We start from the raw sequence: 27,642 nt of genomic DNA, 5'->3' as shown, positions 1-27,642 counted from the left end.
ATACCACTTTTATCGTGCTCGGAAATTTTGAAAAAAAAAATCAATATGGCGGCGGCTAGATATGCCAGGCTCCATACAAAAATGTTCGAACCCATTTGGCTGATGGCTGCTACATTCACACTCATAAAATTACCACTAAAGTTTTAGTTTAAAAATGTAACTTTTCATGCATGCCAACGTAACTATCGACCAAATCACTCTGGCAACACTGTTGACAGCACTTCAGTCGTCAAATTGATAAAGTGTTCGGGTGAATGTTGGTCGTGCGAATATTCTGATATAAAAATCAAAAAAAGCTGTACTCCGGTGCGGACAGAGAGTTCCATCATGAGTGCATTAATGAAAGCAGCTATCAACCGAAGCCCTGCCTCACTGGTCAGTATTGAATGATTACTGCGTGTAATTAATTTATTTGTTATGTAATCTTACTAGAAAAATGATTAGAGGAACAGCGTACTTTCATTTTGAAAATTATTTCACTGACCTTTCAATGAACCACGTAATGATTATATCTTCTGGAATTTTCTGAAATGTCATGGAGTTAAACAAGTATTATCAGTTAAATTATGAGCCACAACGTCGTCATATTTAACGCAAAGTTGTATAATGTTTTGTTTAAATTAATTTATGTAATAGAAAATAATCAATTTGTAATTACTGTTTTAGGCTTCATATCTATATAGAAACCTCCACCTCTCAGTGGGAGGAGCATCACCACTAAAAGATGCTTCAGTTAACACTAATACAACAAAATCATACACTGTTATTGACCATCAACATGACGCATTGGTGATAGGAGCCGGTGGGGCAGGTCTCAGAGCTGCATTTGGTTTAGTCCAGGAAGGATTTAAAACTGCTGTTGTTACAAAACTCTTCCCTACTAGATCTCACACAGTTGCTGCTCAGGGAGGCATAAATGCTGCTTTAGGTTGGCATTGCATTAATTGATATTTTCTTTTTATTAGTATCAATAATTACACAATTAACATTTTTTTTTTTTTGATTGTATGATGATTTTAGGCAATATGGAAGAAGATAGTTGGTTGTGGCACATGTACGATACTGTAAAAGGCTCTGACTGGCTTGGTGATCAGGTATACAATATGTATAAGTATTTTTTTAGTAGAAACCTTTCTATTAACATTTTATACTTCTACATTATAAAAAAAAAAAAAAACAAAATTCAGTACCTTAAAAATTGTCTCATTGATATTTTAGTACATATTTTAAAAGACTATAATAGAATAAAGCATGTAATAGTAATTCAATCCATAAAGTTTTAGTTTTTTTAATTTTTAGCTCTGTTATCAAATTAAACATTTTCTAGTTATAGTAGTTATTCTTTTTCAAAAGAGAAACTGATATATAAAAATTCTTTTCCAAAAGAGAAACTTGTATTTTATATAATAATATAAAATACATCACAGTATTTAATGAAATAACTAAAACAAATTGTCAATTTTGTAGGATGCCATACACTATATGACAAAAGAAGCACCACATGCCGTTATTGAGCTTGATAACTATGGTATGCCTTTCTCTCGCACACCGGAAGGAAAGATCTATCAGAGGGCTTTTGGTGGTCAATCACTGAAATTCGGCAAGGGTGGACAAGCACATAGATGCTGTGCTGTTGCTGACAGGTATCAATGTAACAAAAATTCTGTTTTTTCTATCTGCAAATACAGTTAATCTAAACTATTTGCACAAATTAACATTTTAATTATAAATTTTGTTTTAAAATGCTTTTAAAAAATTGATTATGGCTCTATGATATTGGCTATGACATTGGATCTTGGCTCTTTGGCATTTCATAATTTACAAATTTTCATAATTTCAATCATTTCAATATTTTTTTTATTTTAACTGTTAGTATTTTTATAATATAAGAAGCATAAATATTTTAACTGAATGTCTTAACATTCGACAGAACTGGTCACTCTTTGCTCCACACATTGTATGGCCAATCTTTACGATACGACTGCGAATACTTCATTGAATACTTTGCTTTGGATCTTCTTATGGAAGACGGAGTCTGCAAAGGCTGCATTGCTCTGAACCTTGAAGATGGAACTTTACACAGGTAACCAAAAAGCTATTTAAAACTAAACTTATTACAAAACAACAAAAACTTTGTATTAAATGCCTATTTCATATTTTGTTAATACTACGAGTATAAGTAAACAAGATTTGACTAAAATCTGTTCAACGAGAAGAGATACCAAATGTAAACAAAGCCCATCATTTTTTCGTAGCGATGACGGGACAAACAAAATATGGTCTATCTCTTTCTATCTTGTTTGGTTGCTATGTACTGCATGTCTCTCTGCAAGGGCGAACGATATTATAACTGGCCTTGAAAACAATCGGACCGCATACGGCCCTTTGATTTTGTATTATTTATTTTTATTTCATTTCGTGTCCTGAAGCGATCGGAATGATTTTTATGTTTCGATAATTATTATTTAAGAAGTATCTAATCTTAAATACATAATTATTATTAAATTCAGTAATTATCAAAATATAAATATATTTTACATTTTAAAAATTTGTGTAAATAATAAAAAGGTTACAAAACCCTGCATAGTTGAATGACCTCGCATTTGGTTTGTTTACATTTGGTATCTCGGCTCGTTGAACGCACTATAGCTTATTGGCACAGTTTGTAGTGACCCTGCTTTCTGCTCCGCGGGTTGCGGGTTCGATTCCCACCTGAGTCTGGGAGTAATATTGGTATTGTAATATTTCTATGTATACTAATCGAAAAAAAAAAAGTATTTAGCTATACCAATCAGCAATTACCTGTAACCCGGGCATTAATTTGCTTACCTTAGGAACAGACGACCGTGTGTGTATGTTATAAGATATTTATATTTATAGATTAGGTTAAAAAGGATTACTTCTGTCATCAGTCTTAAGAGACATTAGATTGATGATAGTCCAGCTAATTTTATTTTTATTCTTTTTCACAAAATATATTAAGAAAAAATATTAAAAAATTACATGAACCAAAATGAGCCTTTATCTTATATTAAATGAACAAAAAAGTTTGAGTAAATGAATGTATCTGTATAATATTTACTTGCTATACTATTATAGAATTACATACTAAACCTGAAATTTTTATGAGACAAGTTTATGCAGTTAATGGCCAGTTTCAATATTCTATCTATCTCTGAATTTGCTTTCTAGAGATAGAATTATGACGTAAGCTCTATACGAAAAAACGAAAAAGTATACAACAATAAATCTATATTTTTAAGATTTAAAAGTCACATTTTCCTAAAATTTAATATAGTATGGACGCGGAGCACGAAGAATTTCGTACAATGACCTTTTTGCCTAGTGCCAGTAGTTCTCAAATTTTTTATATGATGTACGAAGCTTTAAAAAATCGGTAGAGTTTAGAATTTAGGATATCTTAGAACTCGTTTTTTGCACACTACTGTCTGTCCGTGGATCGGTCTAGTCATAAAATAAAATATTTTTTGTTTAATCATAGAAAAGAACATTTTTTAGTAGTATTGATATATTTATGCTGTTGGCTTTCCCAAAATTAAACAAATAAGTAAATAAATAAAACGATAAAAAAATAACTAATCATATATAATCATCTAATGCAATGAGTTTAAGTAAGCAAGTAACCTTAATGACCCTTGCCTGGGCACGTGACGTTTTATCCTGTTGTTCAAGCTGCTGGTCTTTTTGTAAAAGAATTTCTGATAACTCTTCATTGCGATGAACAGCATCTAAGAGACTCATCCTTAGGTTCATAATCTAAAGGAAATGAAAAATTATGTCACTTATATTTAGTAATCTAATAATAAATAATTATCCAAATTACCGTATACCTACCTCCTCTTGAAGATCTTGATAGCTGTTACCATTGGGAGTTTCCTGACACTTTGCTGAGGCTCGATTATGTGCTTGCAAGTCACGTATGTATTGTTCATATTGATTAACTTTTTTTTCACTATAAAAGAATAATATTAATATAAACTCGTTAAAAATAGCTTAAGGCAAACGTTCAGAACCCTCTACTCACTATAGTCTGCTATGTTTGGTCAGATCTCTTATTTGAATTTGCATTTTACCAATTATTTCTTCTTTATTTAAAAGTTCAGATGTTAACTTTTGCTGCATTCCTACTTTGTTCTCCGAATATATATATATATATATATATATATATATATATACATATTACTATGTGTACAATGTGGTGGCTAAACTTTGTATATGCAAAAAAATCTTAGATCTGTTGCTGTGTGAAAAAAGACACCTATAAACACACCTTCGCATTGAATATAAGTATTGTTAACTTTTGAGTTAAATTAAAAATGAAAAACGATGAAGCTTGTGACTTAAATTTGGTAAAAAAATAAATAAAAGTAAGAAGGTTGACAATCTGTAAATACGGCTGTGTGAGCGCAACGGCAATATGTTTATACGCGAGCGACAAAAACAAAAGATGAGGGGTCAATGTACGAAATTCTTCGTGCTCCGCGTCCGTACTTTAGTACTATAAATACAATTTAAAGGCGGATTTATATTTGACTGTCGTGTCGTGTCGTGTCATGACATGAAGGCTAGCGTTTACATTACTATGTGTTCTGACGCATCAGAACGATATTTTGAATCAGTACAGCCGGAGCTCTAGAGAAGGTCAAACGTTTGAAATTTTCTTCTATGAGTCATCGAATTCTGATTCAGATTTTGAAGAAGATATTCAATTTTTAATGCTCGCAACTCTTTTTAAAAAAGAAAGAAAGAGATTTTGGATTCATCCAATCAATAGACAAATATATTATATACTAGCTGTGCCCGCGGCTTCGCCCGCGTTGAAATCAGTGTGCTACAAAGTTTTCCCGGCAAACTTCCAGTGAAACTCTCATCAAAATCGGCTTAGCCGTTCCTTCTTCTTGAAGCCCTCTCTCCATTGTCGAAACCGCATGAAAATCCGTTCAGTAGATTTTGAGGGAATCGATCACATACACTTTTGCGGACTATGTTTTATAATACACTAACTGTTGCCCGCGACTACGTCCGCGTGGTTATGAAGATATGCATTACTATCAGATGTTTATTAAGATGTTTAACGCAAATTAATTTTTTAATTCAGTCACTTGAAATGCTTATCACACTGAGTAACGTTTTAAAAGGCACAATTTAGTATAATTTATTAGTTATTTTTATAAAACCTCTATACACCACATTTTTAGTTTTATTTTCAGGCTGCAGTTAAATAACCTATCAAGCAAACTTATAACTGCTGTATATACATGTTTCATACAAACTATCAACCCCAACTAAACCCCCTTAGTGGTGAAATTTCGCAAAATCCGTTTTTAGCGGACGTCTACTAACTATAATCTACCTCCCTGCTAAATTTCATCTCTGTCCATCCTGGATGGATGGACCATCCAGCGGTTTTTGAGTTCTCGTGCTGAGTGAGTCAGTGACCCCCCCCCTCCCCGTTTTATCCCCTTAAGGGTCGAGTTTCGTAAAATCCGTTCTTAGCGGATCTCTACGTCCTGTAAAAAGCCTGCCTGCTAAATTTCAAGTTTGAAGGTGTTATAGTTTCGGAGATTTCTCTCTTGCTTCAGAAACATAGGACTTTCACACAAACTTCCAACCCCCGTTTTACCCTCTTAGGGGTCGAGTTTCGGAAAACCCGTTCTTAGCGTATGTCTACGTCTAATTTCAAGTTTGTAGGTGTTATAGTTTCGGAGATTTCGTGATGAGTGAGTGACTTTCGCTTATATACATATATATATATATATATATATATATATATATATATATATATATATATATATATATGTATATAAGCGATATGTTTTATATTATCATCATTATCATTACAGCCTGTACAGTTCACTGCTGGACATAGGCCTCCACAAGTTTACGCCAAAAATAACGTGAACTCATGTGTTTTGCCCATAGTCACCACGCTGGGCAGGCGGGTTGGTGACCGCAGTACTGGCTTTGTCGCACCGAAGACGCTGCTGCCCGTCTTCGGCCTGTGTATTTCAAAGCCAGTAGTTGGATGGTTATTCCGCCACCGATCGGCTTTTAAAGTTCCAAGGTGATAGTGGAACTGTGTTATCCCTTAGCCGCCTCTTACGACACCAATGGGAAGAGAGAGGGTGGTTATATTCTTTAGTACCGTAGCCACACAGTACCGTACAGTGTACAGTTTTATATTATAAATAACATTATATTGTTGTACAATTTCAATTAAGTCATCCATTTTTTTGGTGCCAAATAAACGATTATTTTACAATTTACGTAAATAAACAAGCGACACTAATGCGTCATAACATAATACTGCTCACATTAATCTGACGTGTCGTGATGGCGCCGTTTCAGCAACCAGCAACCCGTCTATCTGACACGAATCGGGATCGGTTCTGATGCGACACATCAAAAGCCATCACGACATGACACAACACATAAATGTAAACGTTTTCATATAAAATGTATGGATACCGATTCTGTTCTGATGCGACACGATACGACACGTTAGTCAAATATAAATCCGCCTTAACATCCAATTTAAATATTAGTTCTTTGTCTAGACAGTTTAAATAGCCATTTGTATATTCAATTATGTTACATACCTAAATCATAAAATGATCATAATCATAAAAAAGCTCGAATATCTAAATATTCGCATTTATTATTATTACCTATGATTATATTGATAACAATTTTTTATATTGGTGTATTAAACTTCAAGTTCGAATGATCGTATTTGAATATAATTATAAGAGTTACGGTTTTTTCCTCCTTTACCTTGAAATTAATTTATCTACTGTTTTTAAAATTTTATATCGGTGTTGAAATCTGTTTTTTTTTTTATTCTTGTTTCATTATTATATTATTATCATCAAGGAAAATTTTGAGGTTGTTATGACTTTTTAATTACTTAATTTAATCTGCCTTTTAATTATGTAACTAAAAATAAAAGTACATAATTATAGTTGTTATAGTTAAATCAGTAAACTTTCACTGTTTTTTAACTATCTTTCGACTATTAAATGTTTATTCGTGACTGGTAAAAAAATTCCAAAAATTAAATATACAATTCCATACCTACTGGATAAAGTTAGCATAACAATAGGAACGATTATATTTTATTAAAAACTAACGCTTTTCTGTAATTAAGTTATAGTGCTTAAAAATAAATAACGCAAAAAATTGTGATTTAATAAAAATATCGACAGCGATAATTTGTATTGACAAACAAAAAAAAACTTTATCCCAAAATTAAGTTTTTTTTTCAATCACATCAAAATTTATTCGATTTTAATACTTATATATATATATATATATATATTGTTAAGATCACCATCACACCGATAAAAGTCATTTTGATTCTCTCTTTTTTTTAAAAATAATATTCATTAAGTATTCAGTATTCAGATTTTTTTTTACTATTTGAAAAACTAATAATGAAATTTCTTTTCAATATAAAATTTCCTTGTAGTTTTTTGGTTTCTTGTTTCAGTGCTAAAAAATTTCTGTTTTACCGACTTAAAAAAAAAGTAGTGGGTTCTCAATATTTTCTTAATCAACAGCTGGTAGTTTCATCCCATTTAAATTTAAGCGATATCTGACGATATTTAACCATAATAATGCGTATTTTATATTAATACTACGTAGTATTATTTGTTGACCTAATTGAAGTCGGTTTTGTTTTCATTTGCAAACAAACACAATTAAGTAGTCATAACCCATTTAGACTTTTATTGTATATATAATGAAGCTAAGTTGTCGTAGTCGATACTAAGTAATAACGAATGAGTAATATGCGCAAACCGCGCGATGCCAAAATTAAAAAAAAAAAAAAAGACGAATGAGTTATGCGTGTCGCGCAGGTTCCAAGCGAAGAACACGGTGCTAGCGACGGGCGGCACGGGGCGCGCGTACTTCAGCTGCACGTCCGCGCACACGTGCACGGGCGACGGCACGGCCATGGCGGCGCGCGCCGGCCTGCAGAACGAGGACATGGAGTTCGTGCAGTTCCACCCCACCGGTGACTAATATCTTCATACGGCTCACCTCCGGCAACACCAGAAATAATTCTTAATTGGCCCCGGAGCTCTGATCACCTTACTTACCAACAGGAACACAATAATGCTTGAAAACAGTATTATTTATATGTGATATTCTGTAAGGTCGAGGTGCTACCACAGTCGGGCTGCTCCATATTTTGAGCTGAAAATACGAGCTGACCCGGCAAACGTTGTTTTGCCATATGGATAGGGTCACCGTTATCACCTAGGGGCATAAAAAATACCAAAAATATAATAAAAATCGGTCGAGCCATTTCGGAAGCTTAAAAACTTTATGTGTATAAAACTATACGCTTCAAGCTGACATAAATAGATCCTTAGTAACTTAATATCAAAAACTCAAATAGACAGGTCGAAATATTACGCTAAAGTAAGTTCAAATACAAGATATGGTAATGCATGTAAGCACCTTTAAAGAAACGAGACACAAGTTTCTAACGCAACACAACCCTTCATATGATTTACAATTATTTCTCGAAACTTAAAAATGTGATTTACTATATTTCATTAATTTGGAAACGTAAATTTTTAACTGTTTACAATAAAAAACATGTTACCTACACACATTACATAATCTGTTTCGTTTGAAAACCAAAAAAAGTGTCTGAAAAAGTAATAGAACGCGTCTAAAAAGACATAAGTTGCACTAAGTCTGAATTGTGACAAATATTTTGTACTTGTATAATATTTAATCCTTGAATAAAAATATAAGAGCGTTTTCCAGTAAAAACTTGTAAAAAATTGTTAATATTTTTTAAATTCGACTAAGTTTTAGTTAGTGCCCTGGTTCTTCCTGACTGCAAGTTGTCAAGAAATCAGGATTTAGTAACAGCTATATTATCTTATGCTGTGTATATTTTCGTAGTGCATGCTATTGTTATGCTTGACAATATTATAATTTTCGGAAACTGGTAATAACATTAAGTATGCTGTAATTGTATACCAATTAAGTATATGTAATCGTTTATACTAAAAATAATCCTTATTTTTTAATCGAGTGGCCACTTCTCTTAAATAAATAAATAAAAAATAACATTCGAGGCACTTTCACTATATAATTATGAGTCAAACTACTGTTATAAATAGTAGTTATAGTAATAAACAAAAAACAAGGTTTAACAAATTTTTATGTAATGTCTCAAAAAAAATGCCCCTAAATTGTTACCACCCCTAGATATGGGTATATAAAACATGTCGCCTGGTTCCAGCGATATAATAGAAGTTATTAACAAATGAACAGTTGTCGAAACTTGACTGAATTCTTAATATTTACATCGCGTTAAAAATAAGTAGTTACAAAGGAAAAGGATAAATAATAATATTTTTTTGCTTATATAATATGTATATTGTAATTGTATAATTTTATGTAAATAAGGAAAACCTTGGGTATTCGCAACATACATCGAACTTTTTAGGTATACCTAGTTTTGTTTAAAATATTTATAACAACTAACTTTTTAATTTTACAACCAATTACACCATTGTAATACCGTGTACCATTGTAATAACCACCGGTTTAAATTTCTATTTAATATAAGAACCCCCACTGAGAGCACACGGATAGGCGGTATAATTATTAAAAAAATGTGTTATCTGTGAGGGTTTATAATAGCCAGCGTAGCATTATCGAGTCTAGATTCTCTAACTAGGCGGAGCTCAGCTAGTTAGGTATATCATAAAATTACCAACGCCCTACTGGTAAATTTGTTCAAAGAACCGGAAAATGGTCAATTTTGTTATTCAATACGTATTTTAATGAAATGAATGAAACGTACGGAACTTTGCTTTGTATTTGGATTTGAGACGTTCACTGACTGATATACTGACTCAACAAAAATCCCTCTTAAAATAAAAACGTCAATGTACAGGTATCTACGGCGCCGGCTGTCTTATGACGGAAGGATGCCGTGGAGAGGGTGGCTTCTTAGTGAATGCTAAGGGCGAACGTTTCATGGAAAGATACGCCCCTGTTGCCAAGGACCTTGCCAGTCGTGACGTAGTGTCACGAGCTATGACTGTAGAGATTATGGAAGGTAAGAACGATATGTATCGATGTGTACCTATACTGTGTAATAAAGATTTTTCAATTTAAATTCAACTATACATACTGCAATATTTTTTTTAGATATTTCTCACGAGCTATAATGGTTCGTAGTCGTGACGTCATTTATTAAAAGTTTATTTTTGTACGTACCCGTATTATCGCTGTATGTAGCCTGACAAACAAAAGTAGATAAGCAATGAAGAGAAACAATTTGAGAATGAAAAAAATCTTTGTATGATAATCAGTAAATAGACGCTATATCTAGCAACAACTCAGCTTAATACTTACTTTTAATTTAATAAGTTGTGAAAGATTGCATGTATAGAAATAAAAAGGTACATTTTGATTAAATTTGTAAATTACAAAAACATTTAAGAGCTGTTTATGAAACGGGAAATGTTCATAATATTTCCTATAGTATTTCTTTCTATAGCATTTTCTTATTTTCTGCCTCAATAATTATAAGACGCAAAAAACTGTATTATGCCATGGTTTTGCGAAAAACAATAATTAACACTCATAAAATGCGTAAAATCTGTATAAATTTATGACAGAAATAGTTTCTATTTAAATATTAATACACAATACCCAAAAAAGACCACAACACATTAAAAGTTTATGTAAAGCAAAAAATTCAATGATGAATATTCGCAGGCCGTGGTTGTGGTCCAGAGAAGGACCACGTTCACCTTCAACTACACCACCTGCCCCCGGAACAGCTGAAGCAACGCCTTCCTGGTATATCTGAAACCGCCATGATCTTCGCCGGCGTTGACGTCACTAAGGAACCTATCCCTGTATTGCCCACCGTACATTATAATATGGGCGGCACACCTACTAACTATAGAGGAGAGGTGAGATTTGTGCGACATAGATTACAGAATTTAACCACAATTTTTAATTTCCTTTCGAACCGTGTCATACATCATCATCATTTCAGCCTATCCCAGTCCACTGCTAGATATAGGCCTCCACAAGTTCACGCCAAAGATGGCGTTAACTTATGTGTTTTGCCCTAAGTCACCACGCTGGGCAGGCAGGTTGGTGACCGCAGGGCTGGCTTTGTCGTACCGAAGATACTGCTCCCCATCTTAGGCCTGTGTATTTCAAAGCCAGCAGTTGGATGGTTATCCCGCCATCGGTCGGCTTCTTAAGTTCCAAGGTGGTTGTGGAACCTTGTTATCCCTTAGTCGCTTCTTACGACACCCACGGGAAGAGAGGGGGTGGCTATATTCTTTACTACCGTAGCCACACAGCAATATATACATAAGCTTTACATATTATATTTTATTATTGTCAAGGTATCAAATAAGGATATGTTAAACCAAACGAAACGATCGTTTTCTTTACATATATGGGAACGAATACTCTCAGTTTTTTTTGCAAATCTATATTTTGTTTATTGTTATTAGAATTGTTATTGAGAATTATATTATTATTGGACCGGCAATTGATTGTAATTAGCATTTAAAGCTTTATTTCCATATAAAAAAATAAAAAAAAACGATTCACTTTTTTACGAACGTAACATGTTTGAAATTGAACTAAGTAACCACTTAACTGAGGTAGGGCACAGCAGGGAATATCCAGATCAAATTATGGAGCCTCCCAACTGGGGACATAGTTCGACCATCTAAAAGATCACAGCTAAAGAATACAACTTTTAAGAAGTGCAGTGTGTTTCTTTGGTGAGTAAGGTGACCAAAGCTCCTGGGGGGATTGGAGGTAGGGTCGGCAACGCGCTTGCGATACTTCTGGTGTTGAAGGCGTCTATAAGCTACGGTAATCGCTTACCATCAGGTGAGCCGTACGCTTGTTTGCCGATCTAGTCGTATAAGAAAAGGGTATACTCTTACTGTATCTCAGCTGACAATATATATCTATAGCATTATCAGACCGAAAACTAGCAGTGGCCAGCGTTGAAATGCGAAGTTGTCTCGACCGCAGTAACACGTGTGCAGGTGATCACGTACCGCGACGGCGCGGACCACGTGGTGCCGGGGCTGCTGGCGGCGGGCGAGGCGTCGTGCGCGTCCGTGCACGGCGCCAACCGGCTGGGCGCCAACTCGCTGCTGGACATCGTGGTGTTCGGCCGCGCCTGCGCGCTCACCGTGGCCGCCACCTGCCGCCCCGGGGACGCGCAGGCGCCGCTGAAGGAGGTGAGCCGCTTACTGCTCGGAACAATTGGATTCGAGCATTGCCACGTGTGAGGTCACACTGGACAGCGGTGGTCGCTCCGACGACTCCCAGACGCCGCTGAAGGAGGTGAGGCGAGTGTGGTAGAGCCAGAGCTGGACGGAACGTTCGCTGACGTAGCCGTTCTAAAGATCCGTAGACGCCCTGAAGATGGATGAGCTTTGTGTGGTACAAATAGTCTAGTCAACAAGTTCAAAACGTGTTAAATAGAAATAAAGCTCCTAAAAATATGTGTGATAGCTCATTCTATTAGGAATGCCGTCTAGAAAAATGTTTTTTAACTTAATTCAAATAACCGCTTTTTACTAAATGCATAATATCGATGGATACAATACACGGTACGTATACCAAAATAACATTTTTTACAATTTTTCTGTCTATCTGTTTGTTCCGGCTAATCTCTGAAACGGCTGGACCGATTTTGACGGACCTTCACCGGTAGATAGCTGATGTAATAAGGAGTAACTTAGACTACTTTTATTTTAGACATTTATTTAATTTTATAATTGCGAACTAAACAAAAACTTTCTTTTTAAATTCACACACAGCTAGTTTTAAATAAAAAATTTCTCCTCGGACGCATAGGCCAATCGAGTGAAAGAGAGATAGATGCGGCGCAGGCGTACAGTGAGCGTAACGCTAAAATGAGTCGTCCTTTTTCGTGCATGCCGCCGGCGTTCATCGATTTATTAGACGTTGTCACATCAAATATTTTAGGTGATATACCGGCTTTTTAGATGGCGCGCCTATGCCGTAACGACCTCGCGGAGCACTATTTTTAGATGATAGAGTTCCGGGAAGCGAAATTTTTTTACTGGAAATTTTCTCCTCTTTCAGATCTTTTTTCAAAATTCCTCGAATATCATTATTTTAGATTTTATTAATGAAAAACTAAATACGTTTTTTATCTTATTTTGTAAATAACAATCGCATTTTTTTATGTGCTAGTAAACCCTTAAAAAACATTTTTCTAGACGGCATTTCGAATAGAATGAGCTATCACACATATTTTTAGGAGCTTTATTTCTATTAAACACGTTTTTGAACTTGTTGACTGGACTATTTGTACGAAATCCTGGGCACGCGAGTGTAAAATTTACACTTCGGTGGTTTTTTTATTTTAATAAATTAAAGTTAGAACAACACATCAAATATTCCAACACACAATTACATAAAAATAATATCAGCGTTGAAAAATTCAATTTTTCACAAAGTTGTTGAATTATTTCACAACCACTACACGTACTTATTTGCACAAAAATCACAATTTGGAAAGCGTAACATAATTAAGATATGTGAAATGGACAACTGATGATCTATCAATAAAATTTTCTTCGAATTGTCAAATCTTTTCAAAGAATCGCGTATATCCCCGTGGAAAAAAGGAAAAAAGGAGACTAAAGGGACTTCCCCGTACGTGAAATAAACTATATTCAACTTAATATATATACAGTATGTAAGGGACAGCTATCTTTTAACTTTAAGTTAAGGTCAACATTAACAGTTCAAATTTATAATATTTCGATATTTTAATGTCTCATTAGCTTAAAAAAACCTAAAATAAAATAATAAAAATGTCTTGACTGTTTCGAGAGGTTATAATGTCAAACGATAGTCAAAAATTTCTGTGATTATCAACAGGGACTGTTACTATGTAGTTATGTATTCGTAAGCGAAACGATACAATATTTAAGTTACTAGCAACACGTACCTGTGCGAATAATTCGCAATGAATAATTTTAATAATTAATTAATTTACAAAAACAAAAGCAATGATATTTTTTTGCTGTGCATACTGTTAAAGCAAGCAATTATCTATAAAATGACATATATTTATGTGGAGTAATTGGAAAATTTTTTTCTAAAAAGGAAGGCAAACATTTTAACCTTAGCGTATTAATATTTATGATGATATCTATGTATATACAACCCTTTTCAATTAAAGCACTCTGTCACATGTCATACGTCTTCGTTTCAACTTTCTCTCCACTTGATATACAAATGCTATTAAATGTATAAATATTCCAGATAACGTTTTACTTTGATCGAAATTACATTTGCAGACTCATCAAATATATTAATTTTTTACTGTAAGTATGAATATCATTTAATTTACTTTATTTATGAGCTTTTTATGTGCAGTTTAAATAATTCATTGTTGTCATTTTATCAATATGTTCTCTATTGTTAGAGGTTGTCTGTAAGAGATCATATATTTATATATATATATATATATATATATATATATATATATATATATATATATATATATACCCATGGTGGTGAAAATTGCTGTTATCGCGGGGCACAAAAGTGCAAGAGTGATTACTAATAACGATTATAAATCTATAAACTTATTCTGAATTAATAATATAAAATACATGTATAGTTGACTACATACACACTTACATGAACATGTACATACATACATAAAATAGATACATACATAATTGTGTTTGCAAGCAAACGAAAAAAAACCGACTTCAATTATATTGACAAGAAATACAACATAGGTAGACGAAAAAATAGTCAGTAAATACGCATTATCAAAGATTACTCAAAAAGTTGTTATCAGATCTCGATGAAATTTAAATTTGACCACATGATAAACATCGGCTTTCGATTAAATTAAGAATCATCAAAATCGGTACACCCAATAAAAAGTGATGCGGATTTTCAAGGGTTTCCCCTCGATTTCTCTGGGACCCCATCATCAGATCCTGGTTTCCTTATCATGGTACCAAACTAGGGATATCTCCGTTCCAACAAAAAAAGAATTATCAGTATCGGTCCATAAACGACGGAGTTATCTATATATGCGGTCGAATTGAGTAACCTTCTCCTTTTTTTGAAATCGGTTAATAAAATATATACATAAATAAGTACATACTTACATAAATAAATTCACTTCTTAAAACCGCTTTTACATTTTTTTTTAAAGTTAGAATATTGTTATTTTCTTTAAAAAAAGAGATAATTAAATAATCTCTATGTTTATGTTAGTCTTTTTGTAGTAGGCTATAAAATATTACGCTTAGAATTCATTTTATGGCAAAACAAACTATAAATATCAACTCAACTGATATCGACTCTCAGAGTTGGTTAAATACAAGTATACACACACGTACTGTAAAAATACAAGCTAAATTATAAGTCTGACTCAAGTAGATGTATAAAACACAGTTACGAGTATATAATTATTTGTATCTATATAAATAATAATGAATTACCGATATATATTTAATGATACCAGATAGTATTTTTTGTTGTTGTCAGGACAAGGTTTATACATATACAAGAAAGGAAAAAAAAACTGTATATTCGTAAAAAAATAAGGCAGTATAAAGCTCGGCGTGTTAACCAGTTTTGTTTTTGTGATGGCTAACACTTGCAAATATTGACAAAAACTATTGTAAAAAGTAACTTTAGTGAAAGCCAATATTTTTAAAAAACATTTTAATCATCACGTGATGGAATAAATTTAGTTTGCTAGTCAAACAAGTAAGATAAGTGTTGTTTTTTAAGTTATTACTCTGAAAACATTTAATTCCATAATCATGATTATGGCACGTGTAGGCACGGATGATGACCTGTAATGATTAAAGTTATCTAAACATTTGTATGCATTATGAAATTTATTACCTCGTCTTGCCGACACTACAAAGAATCATTATTGCTTTATCTCGAATTTTTGATATTTAAGAACTCTAGTTTCAGTTATCAAATAAGATTATTTTTGTATAATTTCTTCTGTTTACGTGACAAAGTCTGATAAATTGATGAAACCCGGCTGCATGCACGAAAAAGGCTGTAGCGTTACATTGTCCCGTTGCGCTCATTGTACGCGTGCGCCTCATCTATCTCTCTTCCTCTCGATTAGCCTATGCGTTCGAGATGTTTTGTTATGACGTTGTCACGTTAAACTATCGTCCGTTAACCAACATAACATAACATAACATAACAATACACTTTATTGTACACCAAAACAGAAATAATACATATTATGAACTTAAACAGAGTATCATCAGGCACAAAGGGCGGCCTTATCGCTAAAAAGCGATCTCTTCCAGGCAACCTAGGGGCAGAGGAGATGGTATTGTGTCAGTGTAGGTGTACAAATTGAGACATAAACGTTTGAATATATTTACTTATTTACATACATACATACATAAACATATACATAAATACATACATACGTACATACATACATACATACATACACATATACATACATATATACATAAACATATACATACACAAACACATACATACAAACATACATACATATGTATATATATATATATATATATAATTTTATTCACGTTGAATATCAAGATAATGCTTCTTGACAGCCTTTTTAAAAATAGAAAGCGATTGTACACGTCTAATATGCAAGGGTAAAGAATTCCAAAGTCGAGAAGCTTGAACAGTGAAAGATTTAGAATAAAAGGAAGAGGAGTGAGGGGGAATTTCAAGAAGTAAGGTATTCTCAGAACGAAGACTGCGTTCATGGATATCACTAAGAAATTTAAATCGTTGCTTTAGATAAGCAGGTGCAACAGGGTTAAATAGAATAGAGTAAAGTAAGTTAAGAATATGCGTATTCCTGCGAAAGCGAATAGGGAGCCACTTAAGTTTTTGACGGAATTCAGAGATATGATCATATTTACGAAGTCCAAATACGAATCGTATACATAAATTCTGGATTCGCTCAAGTTTATTAATCTGCTCTTCAGTAATGTCAAGATAACATGCGTCTGCGTAGTCCAGAATTGGTAATAGAAGACTATTTGCAAGAGCAATTTTGGTGGGAATTGGAAGTAGATTACGCAGCCTGCGAAGAGATCCAGCCGAAGCAAAAACTTTACGACTGACTTCACAAATCTGTGGGCCCCATGATAGATGTTGATCAAAAATAACGCCAAGATTCTTCACACTTTCACTATAAGGAATTACAATACCATTAAAAATTACAGGAGGTAGTTGAGATCGATTTATACGGCTAATTAATTTAGAACTTCCTATAATTATAGTCTTAGTTTTGGTTGGATTTACTACTAATCCGTAAGCTTTACTCCATGTGGTAATGGCAAGTAGATCACCATTTATACGAGAAACACATTGAGGCAAGTCACTTACAGTAGAATGAGCCAACCAACCAACCAACTTTACAGACAATCAATTTTTTCTTTCATGTCTAAACATTACTATTTTTTTGAATGAAATATATTTTCAACAGACGACTGGGCAAGAAAGCATCGCTAACTTAGACGCCCTTCGATATGCAAATGGCAGCATTTCAACAGCGGACCTGCGCTTGCGCATGCAGAAATGCATGCAGAAGAACGCCGCTGTGTTCAGACAGAAGAGTACTTTGGAGGAAGGTAACATCGCATTTATATATATATAAAGACATCATAGACTGTAGGTAGTATATGACATTTCTTTCTCTATGCCTATAAATAATAATAGATATTCTTGTAGTGTATTTCTCCTAGACAGAAAAAGGTCTATACCCAGCAAAGGGATGTTATAGACTGAGTCGTTATAGTGTATTATATACCTAAACTTCGTATGTCAGATTGTATTCCACACACAGAATCTAGTCTATCAGTATCAGTCTAAACATACAAACTACACATGAAGTAAGAAAGCTGCATTTTTATTAATGCTGCTATAAAACAATCTATTTAATACAAAACATACTAAACTATATTTGAGAAAAAATACCTTGATATAGTATTACCACTATATTTCACTAACGTAAAAAGTAAAAACGATTTAGAAATTCCGATTATAATAATAGTTTTTTTTAAGGTCAGTAATTAAATTGGCGTTGGCATTTTATTCACGGAAATTTGGTAACAAAAAACAAAGTAACCGTTAATCGTTCACAGGCCAGCGTCAAATCCACGAGATCTACAAGCAGATGAAGGACGTGAAGGTGTCGGACCGCTCGCTGATCTGGAACAGCGATTTAGTGGAGACGCTGGAGCTGCAGAACCTACTCATCAACTCGGTTCAGATCGTGGAGGGTGCGCTGGCGCGGGAGGAGTCGAGGGGGGCGCACGCTAGAGAGGACTTCAAGACACGTCGCGATGAGTACGACTATTCCAAGCCCTTGGAGGGACAGGTACTGCTGCTTATGTTATGTTCCTAAGAAATAAATATATAGATAAACTCGAATAAAAAAATAATTCTGGTTTAAACATTTTTGAATATCATATCAAAAATTGACCGCTCCAGCGGGATTCGAACCCGCGTCTCCGACTGACCGTGTCGGCGCTCTAGCCAATTAAGCTATGGAACGATGTACCCGCTAGAGCGAAATTTTTGATATGATGATTTTTATTTTCGGTTTAAGCGAACCGTGCCGAATTCTGGTTTAGTATATTGATTGGTCATTCAATAAAAGGGGAAACGTTTAAATAAATAAACGTTTAGACATTAGAAACCTACTAGCTATGTTACTAAAAGTTTATTTTCACAGGTGTTGTCTACGCTACACCAACACGCTCGTTAAAAAAATTATTAATAGTTTAGTAATAGTTAGTTGTTAATTAAAAGGTTCATTCGTTCAGGGGAAAAACGCTTTAATAGACGTTTAGACGTTGCCAAGACAAATTCTCGACAGCTAAACGTTTAGAGCTACGGCACAGTAAAAAGAAAGAAATATTCACAGACATCGCTTTTAAAATATAGGTGTAATAGTTGTACACAATGTTTGACCACAAAAAGATCCATTTGTATACAAGAAATGAGAATGAGTCTAGAAGTATGATTGATTTTGTAATAGTGGATGAAACACTGAGGAAGAAAGTGCTAGACACTCGGGCATACCGCGGTGTAGGCCTCGACACAGACCACTTCCTGGTCGTAGCCCGAATGCGTGGCCTCTTTAAACGGTGGAGACATCGAAGGGCCCGAGCCTACAAGTGTTTTGGACAGAGTGAAAGTGGAAAATTTACGAGTATGCAGAGAAACTGAAAGAAAGTTTTAAAGGCATAAAAGAGATAGGTGTGATTGAAGATTTGTGGGATAAATTTAAGAAAGGGGCCGTGAATGTTGCTATTGAGGTATGCGGGGTAGGTAAAAGAAGGGAAGGAAGAAAGAACTATAATGTGTGGATGGATAAAGATGTGCGCAAGCAAGAAAAGAAGAAAGCGTGGTTGGATTGGTTAGCGACAAAAGCTAACCAAAAAGTTCAAAAGGCAACGGATGATGAGATAAAGGAAGCAAGAACGAAGTATAAAAGATTGAAATTAGCGGTGAAAGAAGTTTTCTCTAGAAAGAAAGAAGAACGAAAGGATGATTTTGATAGAAGGGTCACTGAAGATTTCCAGTCAAACATCAAGTTTTTCTAGAAATCCATCAAAACCGCCAGAGGAAAAACCTCTACCTCGGAACTGAGTACAATCAGGAGTCAAGATGGGAGCATTATAAAAGGATGTGTGTTAAAGAGATGGAAAGAGTATTTTGAAAGTTTGTTTAAAAGATAGGAAGTGCAGGTACAACATACGGAACCTTCCATGGAAGAGAGTATAAATGGCGATGAAAGTGAGATAAGCATGGATAAAATAGTGAAAGCGTGGAAAAGTATGAGATTAGGTAAGGCTGCAGGGTATGACAGGATTACCGTCGAAATGCTGAATGCTGGACATGGCATAGTGGCTAGCCAGCTGTACCGCCTTTTCAATTTGTGCTGGAGAAATCGTTAAGTACCGGGAGACTGGTGCAAAGCCGTAATCGTCCCATTGTACAAGAGAAAAGGGTTACGGCAGGACTGCAGGAATTACCACGGTAAAAGCCTCCTCAGCGTCGTCGGTAAATTGTAAGCGAAAGTGTTGATTGAGAGGCTTGTGAATGAAACAGACGATAAAGTATGGGATGGACAAGCGGGATTTAGAAAGGGAATGGGATGTGCGAATCAGGTCTTTTCTTTGCGGTGCATAGCCGAAAAGTGTTTGGCCAAAAACAAGTCTATTGCGCGTTCGTAGATTTAGAAAAGGCCTATGATAGAGTGATGAGAAATGAGTTGTGGTCAGCATTGTCCGTGAATGGTGTGAGCAGTGTCCTCATACGAGCATTGCATCTCTTTATAGGGATTCTAGTGCTTGTGTGAGGATAAATGAGGCATACACTGAATGGTTTAATATCGAAAAAGGTGCTAGACAGGGATGTGTAGCGTCACCGTGGCTGTTTAATCTGTTCATGGACAATTGTATGACAGAGTTAAAAGAGAATGAAAATGGGTTGAGAATGAATGTCTTACTCGTCAAATGTCTCGCTGATGATCAAGTATTACTTGCATCTTCGCCCGAGAAGTTGCAGGAGATGGTAACTGATATAAGTGGAGCTTTTTTAAGAAAGGGAATGAAGATGAATGTAAAGAAGACGAAAGTGATGGTGTTTGAAAGAGATGAGGCAGTGACAGACTGCAATATCGTGATTGGAGATGAACAAATTAAACAGGTGAATGAGTTTGTGTATCTGGGTTCAAAGTTTACTAGAGATGGAAAGTGTCAGAGTGATATTGAAAGAAGAGTGAATGCAGGAAACAGGGTGACTGGAGCTTTGAACTCCTTTATGAGCAGTCGGAAGGTGTCTAACAAGGCTCGTTTGGCTGTGCATGAGGGGGTGTTGGTTCCGACACATATACGGAAGTGAAAGTTGTGTATGGCAGGAGAAACATGAAAGCAGAATAAATGCAGTTGAGATGAGAGCGTTAAGAACTAGGATAGGAGTTAAACTGAGTGACAGGATAAGAAATAGTGAGAAAAGGAAACTTTGTGGTCTGAAAGAAGATAGAGTGACAAAAATTGAGAAAGATATGCTCAGATGTTTTGGTCATGTCGAGAGAATGAGTGAAGAAAGATTGACGAAAAAAGTGTATAAGGCAAGTCTGGATGGAAAGGTTGAAAGGGGTAGACCTAGGCGGACGTTCCGAGACCAAATAAGGGACGTCTTGAAAGAAGGCCAGGTCAAGAGTACCGTAAACCGAAGAGCATGTATGAAGGGAATAATGAAAGTGGACGAAGCGAAAGAAGTATGTAAGGATCGTATCAAGTGGAAAGAAGTGGTCTCTGCCTACCCCTACGGGAAAGAGGCGTGACTATTTGTATGTATGTATGTTGTGTAATAGTAAGAACCGATCCCGCTCACCGCCCCGTGCCCGCAGAGCGCGCTGCCGTTCGAGCAGCACTGGCGCAAGCACACGCTGGCCGCCACCGACCCCGCCAGCGGCGCCACCGCGCTCAGCTACCGGCCCGTCATCGACCGCACGCTGGACGCGGCCGAGTGCCAGACCGTGCCGCCCGTCATCCGCACCTACTAGCACTGCACGACACGTCTCACTGGGATTACATCGTTTGTTTCAACGCATCCGGTACGCATTATTGTTCAATATTAACTAACGATTTACATGTTTAATACGTTTTTCAAGCAATTTTGTATAATACTCGACAGTATCTGTTTGAAGTTATCCGTTTTTTTTTTTTTAATTAAGTTTAACAATTTTACATTTACACTTTTAATAGGCTACTAGCTGATTTCGATTTCTTAACTAATAGTATTAGCAATAAGTTTGTGAACTCGTAAGCAATGATTTTGCAATTTAAATGGCACCGATGGCTTCAGTCACATATTATATTATAATGTGTCAATTACAATGGACAAATGCAATTTATCGTCTCTAGAATTTTAGGCCTTCTCCAAACTGGATCCATACTATAATAAGTTAAAAAGTCGAAACTATACTTTAAGTAGCTACAGGCTATAATTGATACCTCTGATATAGGTACTTAAAGTACGCGTCCTTTTTTAACGGTATTAGCTATGCGCTGTAGAGCTATTTTAAACACATTTATGTAAATTACATGGATGTACATAATCTTTTCCGATAAATACGAAAAAAAGTCAATTATACTTGATACTTGTCATATATACTTATAACTGGAACACTTAATATATTGTTACAATTTAATTGTACATGGAAATTATAACAATAATATTATTTTTTAGGTAATCTCTGATCGGGTGCTGACAGGCAGTATTTTTCATCGCATCTCGGCACAAATAGTGTTCATGCCATCATTATTTAATTTATTATTTATTATTTTGTAGCTATTAAGTATAATAACAATTTAAGTGAAAAAATAAAACCTTAAAAGTTATTTTTTATATAAAGAATGTTTCCTTGTTTATGAATAAATACGTAAAATTATTGGCCAGATGCATTATTTAGCAAGCAAATAACGAAGTAAATTTAAAAATAATTTCTGTAATTTTTATTTAGTAAATGTAAATAAATATAATTGAGCAGCATTTTATTATAATTGTAATGAAACTAAATGGTTACGATCAGCAGCACCGTGGTACTTAAGTATTTAAGGATATATAAACACGACACTTTTCATTAGAAGTATGAAAAAAAAACATAACACTGTTAGTCCTACCTCAAATATATAAATTAATGTTCTATGAAAGCCACTGTTTCGTTCATACCGTTGATAAGTAAATTAAAGTTTGTTTCGAAAATAAATACGATCAATGAGTGGTATTATAATGAAATTATTATTATTTATCATAATATACAATTTTGATAAGATGTTAAGCGCCGAAATAAATGTATAAATATTAAATTTTTCTTTTTTTTTCTTTTCAATACCTCAAAATAAAAACAAACAGTTACGGTTAGTAACAGGTTTAGCTTTCTATGTTATCTAAATAAAATTAATACTATATCATCAACTACCATTTATGTTTAGTCAGGGACTTCTATTGTATTATACTTCCTAGCGACCCGCTCCGGCTTCGCACGGGTATAAAATATAGTTATAGCCTATGTCATTCACTGAAAAAATGCTTAAAATCGATCCAGTAGTTTTGATTTATTCATTACTGCCCGTGGCCCGCACGCGTTAACTTTAGAGTAATAATTATGTTTGCTCGCAAACGAAAAAAAAACCGACTTCAATTACATCGAAGAGTAATACAACGTAGATCGACGAAAAAATAGTCAACTACGCGTTATCAAAGATTACTCAAAAAGTAGTTATCAGATTTCAATAAAATTTATATGTGACCACATGATAAACATCAGCTTTCGATTAAATTAAAAATTATCAAAATCGGTACACTAGTAAAAAGTTATTGCGGATTTTCGAGAGTTTCCCTCGATTTCTCTGGGATCCCATCATCAGATCCTGGTTTCCTTATCATGGTACCAAACTAGGGATATCCCCTTTTCAACAAAAGAAGAATTATCAAAATCGGTACATCCAGTAGAAAGTTATGCGGTATAATACAACGTAGGTCACCAAAAAAAAGTCAAGTAAAAACGCATTATTAGATATAACTCGAAAAGTAGTTGTTAGATCTCAAATAAATTTAACTGAGACCAATTGACACACACCACCTTTCGATTAAAACAAAATTTGTCGAAATCGGTCTACCTGGTCACAAGTTCTGATGTAACATAAATAAAAAAAAAAAAAAAAAATACAGTCGAATTGAGAACCTCCTCCTTTTTTGGAAGTCGGTTAAAAACCGGCCGGAACCGCCGCAAACGCTACGTACCGCAATTTTTAAATCTGTAATATCTTCGAAAATATTCATTTAAATCAAATGCTGTAAAGGGCCATATAGATCTATATTAAATCAAAAATGTATTTAAGGTATTTAATTAGTGGATTAAGAGCCATTTCACAATTTTACGCTCTGCAAGTTTAGGTAAATTTGGTCGCATCGCGCGAATCGTATGAGCCGCGCGATTTTTGTGCTAGTAAGTATAGTGTGACAACCAAAAGACCATCTTGATCATTTTCTAATGTGTAATAAAAATTAATAACTATGGTCTAAAATGTTTTTTACATAATTAATTTGTTAAAAATTTCAAGTATGTTATATAACAACAGTCAATAAATTTAAAATTAAAAAAAAAAATCAATTTTGTGAAACAATTTTTTTAAAATTGAAATTAAAATATACTGACTAAAAAAAAAACAAAAAAAAAAACATTTAACTGAACATTTTTTAATATATCAAAAATTGACCGCTCCAGCGGGATTCGAACCCGCGTCTCCAACTGACCGTGTCGGCGCTCTAGCCAATTAAGCTATGGAACGATGTACCCGCCAGAGTGAAATTCTTGATATGATGATTTTTATTTTCGGTTTAAGCGAAACGTGGCGCCGTCTATAGTGAGTTCTTAACACAAAAATAAAATCGTACATATTAAAAATAGCATGGTGTCGTCTCCTGTCAAAGATTTTCATTGTAATATGAAACTTTGAATAGTTACGGGTCTCTGTAAAGAACTCACTATAGACGGCGCCACGGTTCGCTTAAACCGAAAATAAAAATCATCATATCAAGAATTTCAATCTGGCGGGTACATCGTTCCATAGCTTAATTGGCTAGAGCGCCGACACGGTCAGTCGGAGACGCGGGTTCGAATCCCGCTGGAGCGGTCAATTTTTGATATGATATTAAAAAATGTTTAGAATTCCTAATGTGTGGGTAACACAAAAATAAAATCGTACATATTTAACTGAAAATTGCATCAAGATAAGAAAATTTAATCCGACTTGATCACGGTCGTATACATAGATCGTGGACTTGATAGTATCAAACGTATAGAATGTCCAGCCGTTAGGTTGTCTATTTTTTTACCTGGACAAACTACTGGGTTACCGTGTGAAAATACAAAAATAAAATAAATACAATCGAAATCAATTATATTATTGAAGTCTTGTATTTATTATGTTATTTGATTAAAGGAACGTAAAACATTGATGCGTCAGATATTTACAAAAATGCACTTCAGAGTCTAAGTTTAGTACAACTGTAAGGAAATTTTAATACCTCACGCGAATAAAGAAATTTGTTGTCATATACTTACGCAGTACGCATAAATATAATTTGTATCTAAAAAGTGTTAGGTGCTAAAAACAACGTAACAGTCAAATATGACTATGAAACTGATGAAATTTATCGTTTATAATGTGTTATCATCACTACATAGTATAAAACTATGTCGCTTTCTCTGTCCCTATGTCCCTATGTATGCTTAAATCTTTAAAACTACGCAACGGATTTTGTTGCGGTTTTTTTAATAGATAGGGTGATTGAAGAGGAAGGTTTATATGTATAATAACATCTATTAAATAGTGGAGAGTTACTGTTATTTTTGAGATTTCTAATGTGATGTCGTAAATAATTACATTTTTTCCGCTTACATTGCAAACACAGCCTGAACCCTACGAGATTTATCAAAATAACTACTGACAATAATGTACTAAGTATTGTACACATTGAAAAGGTCTACAGAAAACTCCGCTATGGTATAATGTCTATCTCTTATTGATATCCCACAAAAACATTTTTTTGTCATTTACTTTTTACGACAAATAATGGCTAATTTTCAAAGTGATTTTAACCAATACAGCATTAAGAGCCATTTCACAAAAATCGGTAACAATCCGCGAAATTGTAATACTTTGACGTCATTAATCTCAGTGTTGGATGCAATAATGTAATTTATATTCTTGAAATATAATAGAGCAACCTTTGTTGCAGTCCATAGTCAAATCAGAATTTTGATTTATATTATGTGTATAAAATTATTAACCTTTTCATCAGCCTCCGCCCTGGGTAAACGGTCGCAATGTATACTTTGAAGTCCTACTTTTCAATAACCTCTACGTTGAAACCATTTAAAAAAAATATCGTAATATGTGGAATATAATTTTGTTGAGGACTATCACAGATTTTTATTCCATTTGTATCTCTATTAAACGATAAAAAAATTTAGAGTTACGAATATTTTCCAAATAAGTACAATTTTAAAAGCGATATTTCTCTTAGGAAACTAAGAAATTTTAACGAACTATCTTCATCAAAGTAAACTTACATCATTAAGGAATACAAAAAAAATAATTAAAAGATGTAATTATTTTTTAATACATTTTATATTAAATAATAAAAAGATAGTATATATTACCACGCATCAAGCCCGGTAAATCAGTCGAGCGCTAGCGCTCTTGGAGGTAAGGTCCACGCCAAATTCTGCGCAGCCGTCTCTTTCGCTCACACGCGCCAAGCGCCTGTTGTTATAGCGGATAAAACGCATTTGATACTTTCATAATAAAATATAAATAAAATAAACATATTACGAAAATGACTGTAAAATAATATAATGATAATTACTGTAAACTGTACGGTACTAAATGTATAATTTAATTTTCTTTTCTCACATTATCATTACAATTAGGCATTTCAATCTGTTTGTCTTGTTATTTGTTAATTAATATGTTTGTCGATGTCGATGTCATAAAATGCTATTTTATTAATATCGTAAATATTAGATTCATTCGTAAACTGAAAAAACTAAAACAATTTAAAAAAAATTGTTTCATAAAATTGATTTTTTATTTTCATTTTAAATTTATTGACTGTTGTTAGATAACATACTTGAAATTTTTAACAAATTAATTATGTAAAAAACATTTTATACCATAGTTATTAATTTTTATTATACATTAGAAAATGATCAAGATGGTCTTTTGGTTGTCACACTATACTTACTAGCACAAAGATCGCGCGGCTCGCGCGAGATTGCGACTTGCAGAGCGTAAAATTGTGAAATGGCTCTTAATATTTTCTTCTACCAACTCGGAGTTAACACAGTCTATAGACAGTTTGGTAGGTAGAGATTGCACGAATAACCATCGATTATTTGTTAGTGGTTTCCAAATATCCAAATTACCATTTAAAAATTTTGTTTTACACTGCACTGGTAGTATTGTAATCACTTTGGAGAGTATCTCACTTTCACATGACGGGTTGGCGTTTACTGAGAAGACGTTCATAATATTACATATGAAACTCTGGAAATTGTAGTTTTTACATCCACCAAGAGAGTCAATCCTGCAGGCCTAGCATGCGCGCCACGACAAAATATTGTCTACCCCTTTTCTCGTATTATCTCTCTATGTCTACAGTAGCTAACATACGTGCACGCGATACTCTTCTCGTTACGTCAAGAAGAGATAATCATTAAATTTTAGTGATCTGTGATATTTATCTCTACGGAAGCTAACATGACATCGTAATTTTGTCGAATTTTGTCGAATTTTGTCGTTTTAGGAAGAGAAACTTCTCGTCTTCAATATTATCGACGACAAAGACGATAAATAAAAAATAAATAAAACCGGGTGCCTATTTTTTGTATACCATGGCGTTTCCCTATTATAATTATATAATTTCGGTATACGAAGAGCGGGAAATGCGAAAAGTCGAGTGAAGTGTGCCATATAATGACAC

The 27,642-nt window shown here is 34.1% G+C and overlaps 1 protein-coding gene across 1 annotated transcript; it reads left to right on the top strand.

Moving 5' to 3' along the window:
- Positions 1 to 151: 151 nt before the first annotated feature.
- LOC123660319 (succinate dehydrogenase [ubiquinone] flavoprotein subunit, mitochondrial) lies at positions 152 to 22,882 on the top strand. Its single transcript, XM_045595423.1, has 13 exons — positions 152 to 375; positions 667 to 928; positions 1,021 to 1,094; positions 1,468 to 1,643; positions 1,931 to 2,083; positions 7,881 to 8,038; positions 9,947 to 10,111; positions 10,777 to 10,976; positions 12,084 to 12,281; positions 17,558 to 17,702; positions 18,216 to 18,451; positions 21,497 to 21,703; positions 22,339 to 22,882. Exons 1-12 carry the CDS (start codon positions 328 to 330, stop codon positions 21,650 to 21,652), a joined length of 1,971 nt encoding a protein of 656 aa, XP_045451379.1. The 5' UTR covers positions 152 to 327; the 3' UTR covers positions 21,653 to 21,703; positions 22,339 to 22,882.
- The last annotated feature ends 4,760 nt before the right edge of the window (positions 22,883 to 27,642 follow it).

Source organism: Melitaea cinxia, chromosome 15 (assembly GCF_905220565.1).
Source record: "Melitaea cinxia chromosome 15, ilMelCinx1.1, whole genome shotgun sequence".
Lineage (NCBI taxonomy): Eukaryota > Metazoa > Arthropoda > Insecta > Lepidoptera > Nymphalidae > Melitaea > Melitaea cinxia.
Note: the sequence above shows the minus strand (reverse complement) of the source record. Positions and strands in the feature narration are given on the sequence as shown.

Excerpts from the sequence above, each read along its gene's own strand:
- LOC123660319 (XM_045595423.1), top strand. The coding sequence starts at position 328 with ATGAGTGCATTAATGAAAGCAGCTATCAACCGAAGCCCTGCCTCACTG. Across the intron at positions 10,112-10,776 it reads GACTGTAGAGATTATGGAAG|GCCGTGGTTGTGGTCCAGAG; the intron begins GTAAGAACGATA and ends GAATATTCGCAG. Across the intron at positions 18,452-21,496 it reads CCAAGCCCTTGGAGGGACAG|AGCGCGCTGCCGTTCGAGCA; the intron begins GTACTGCTGCTT and ends CCGTGCCCGCAG.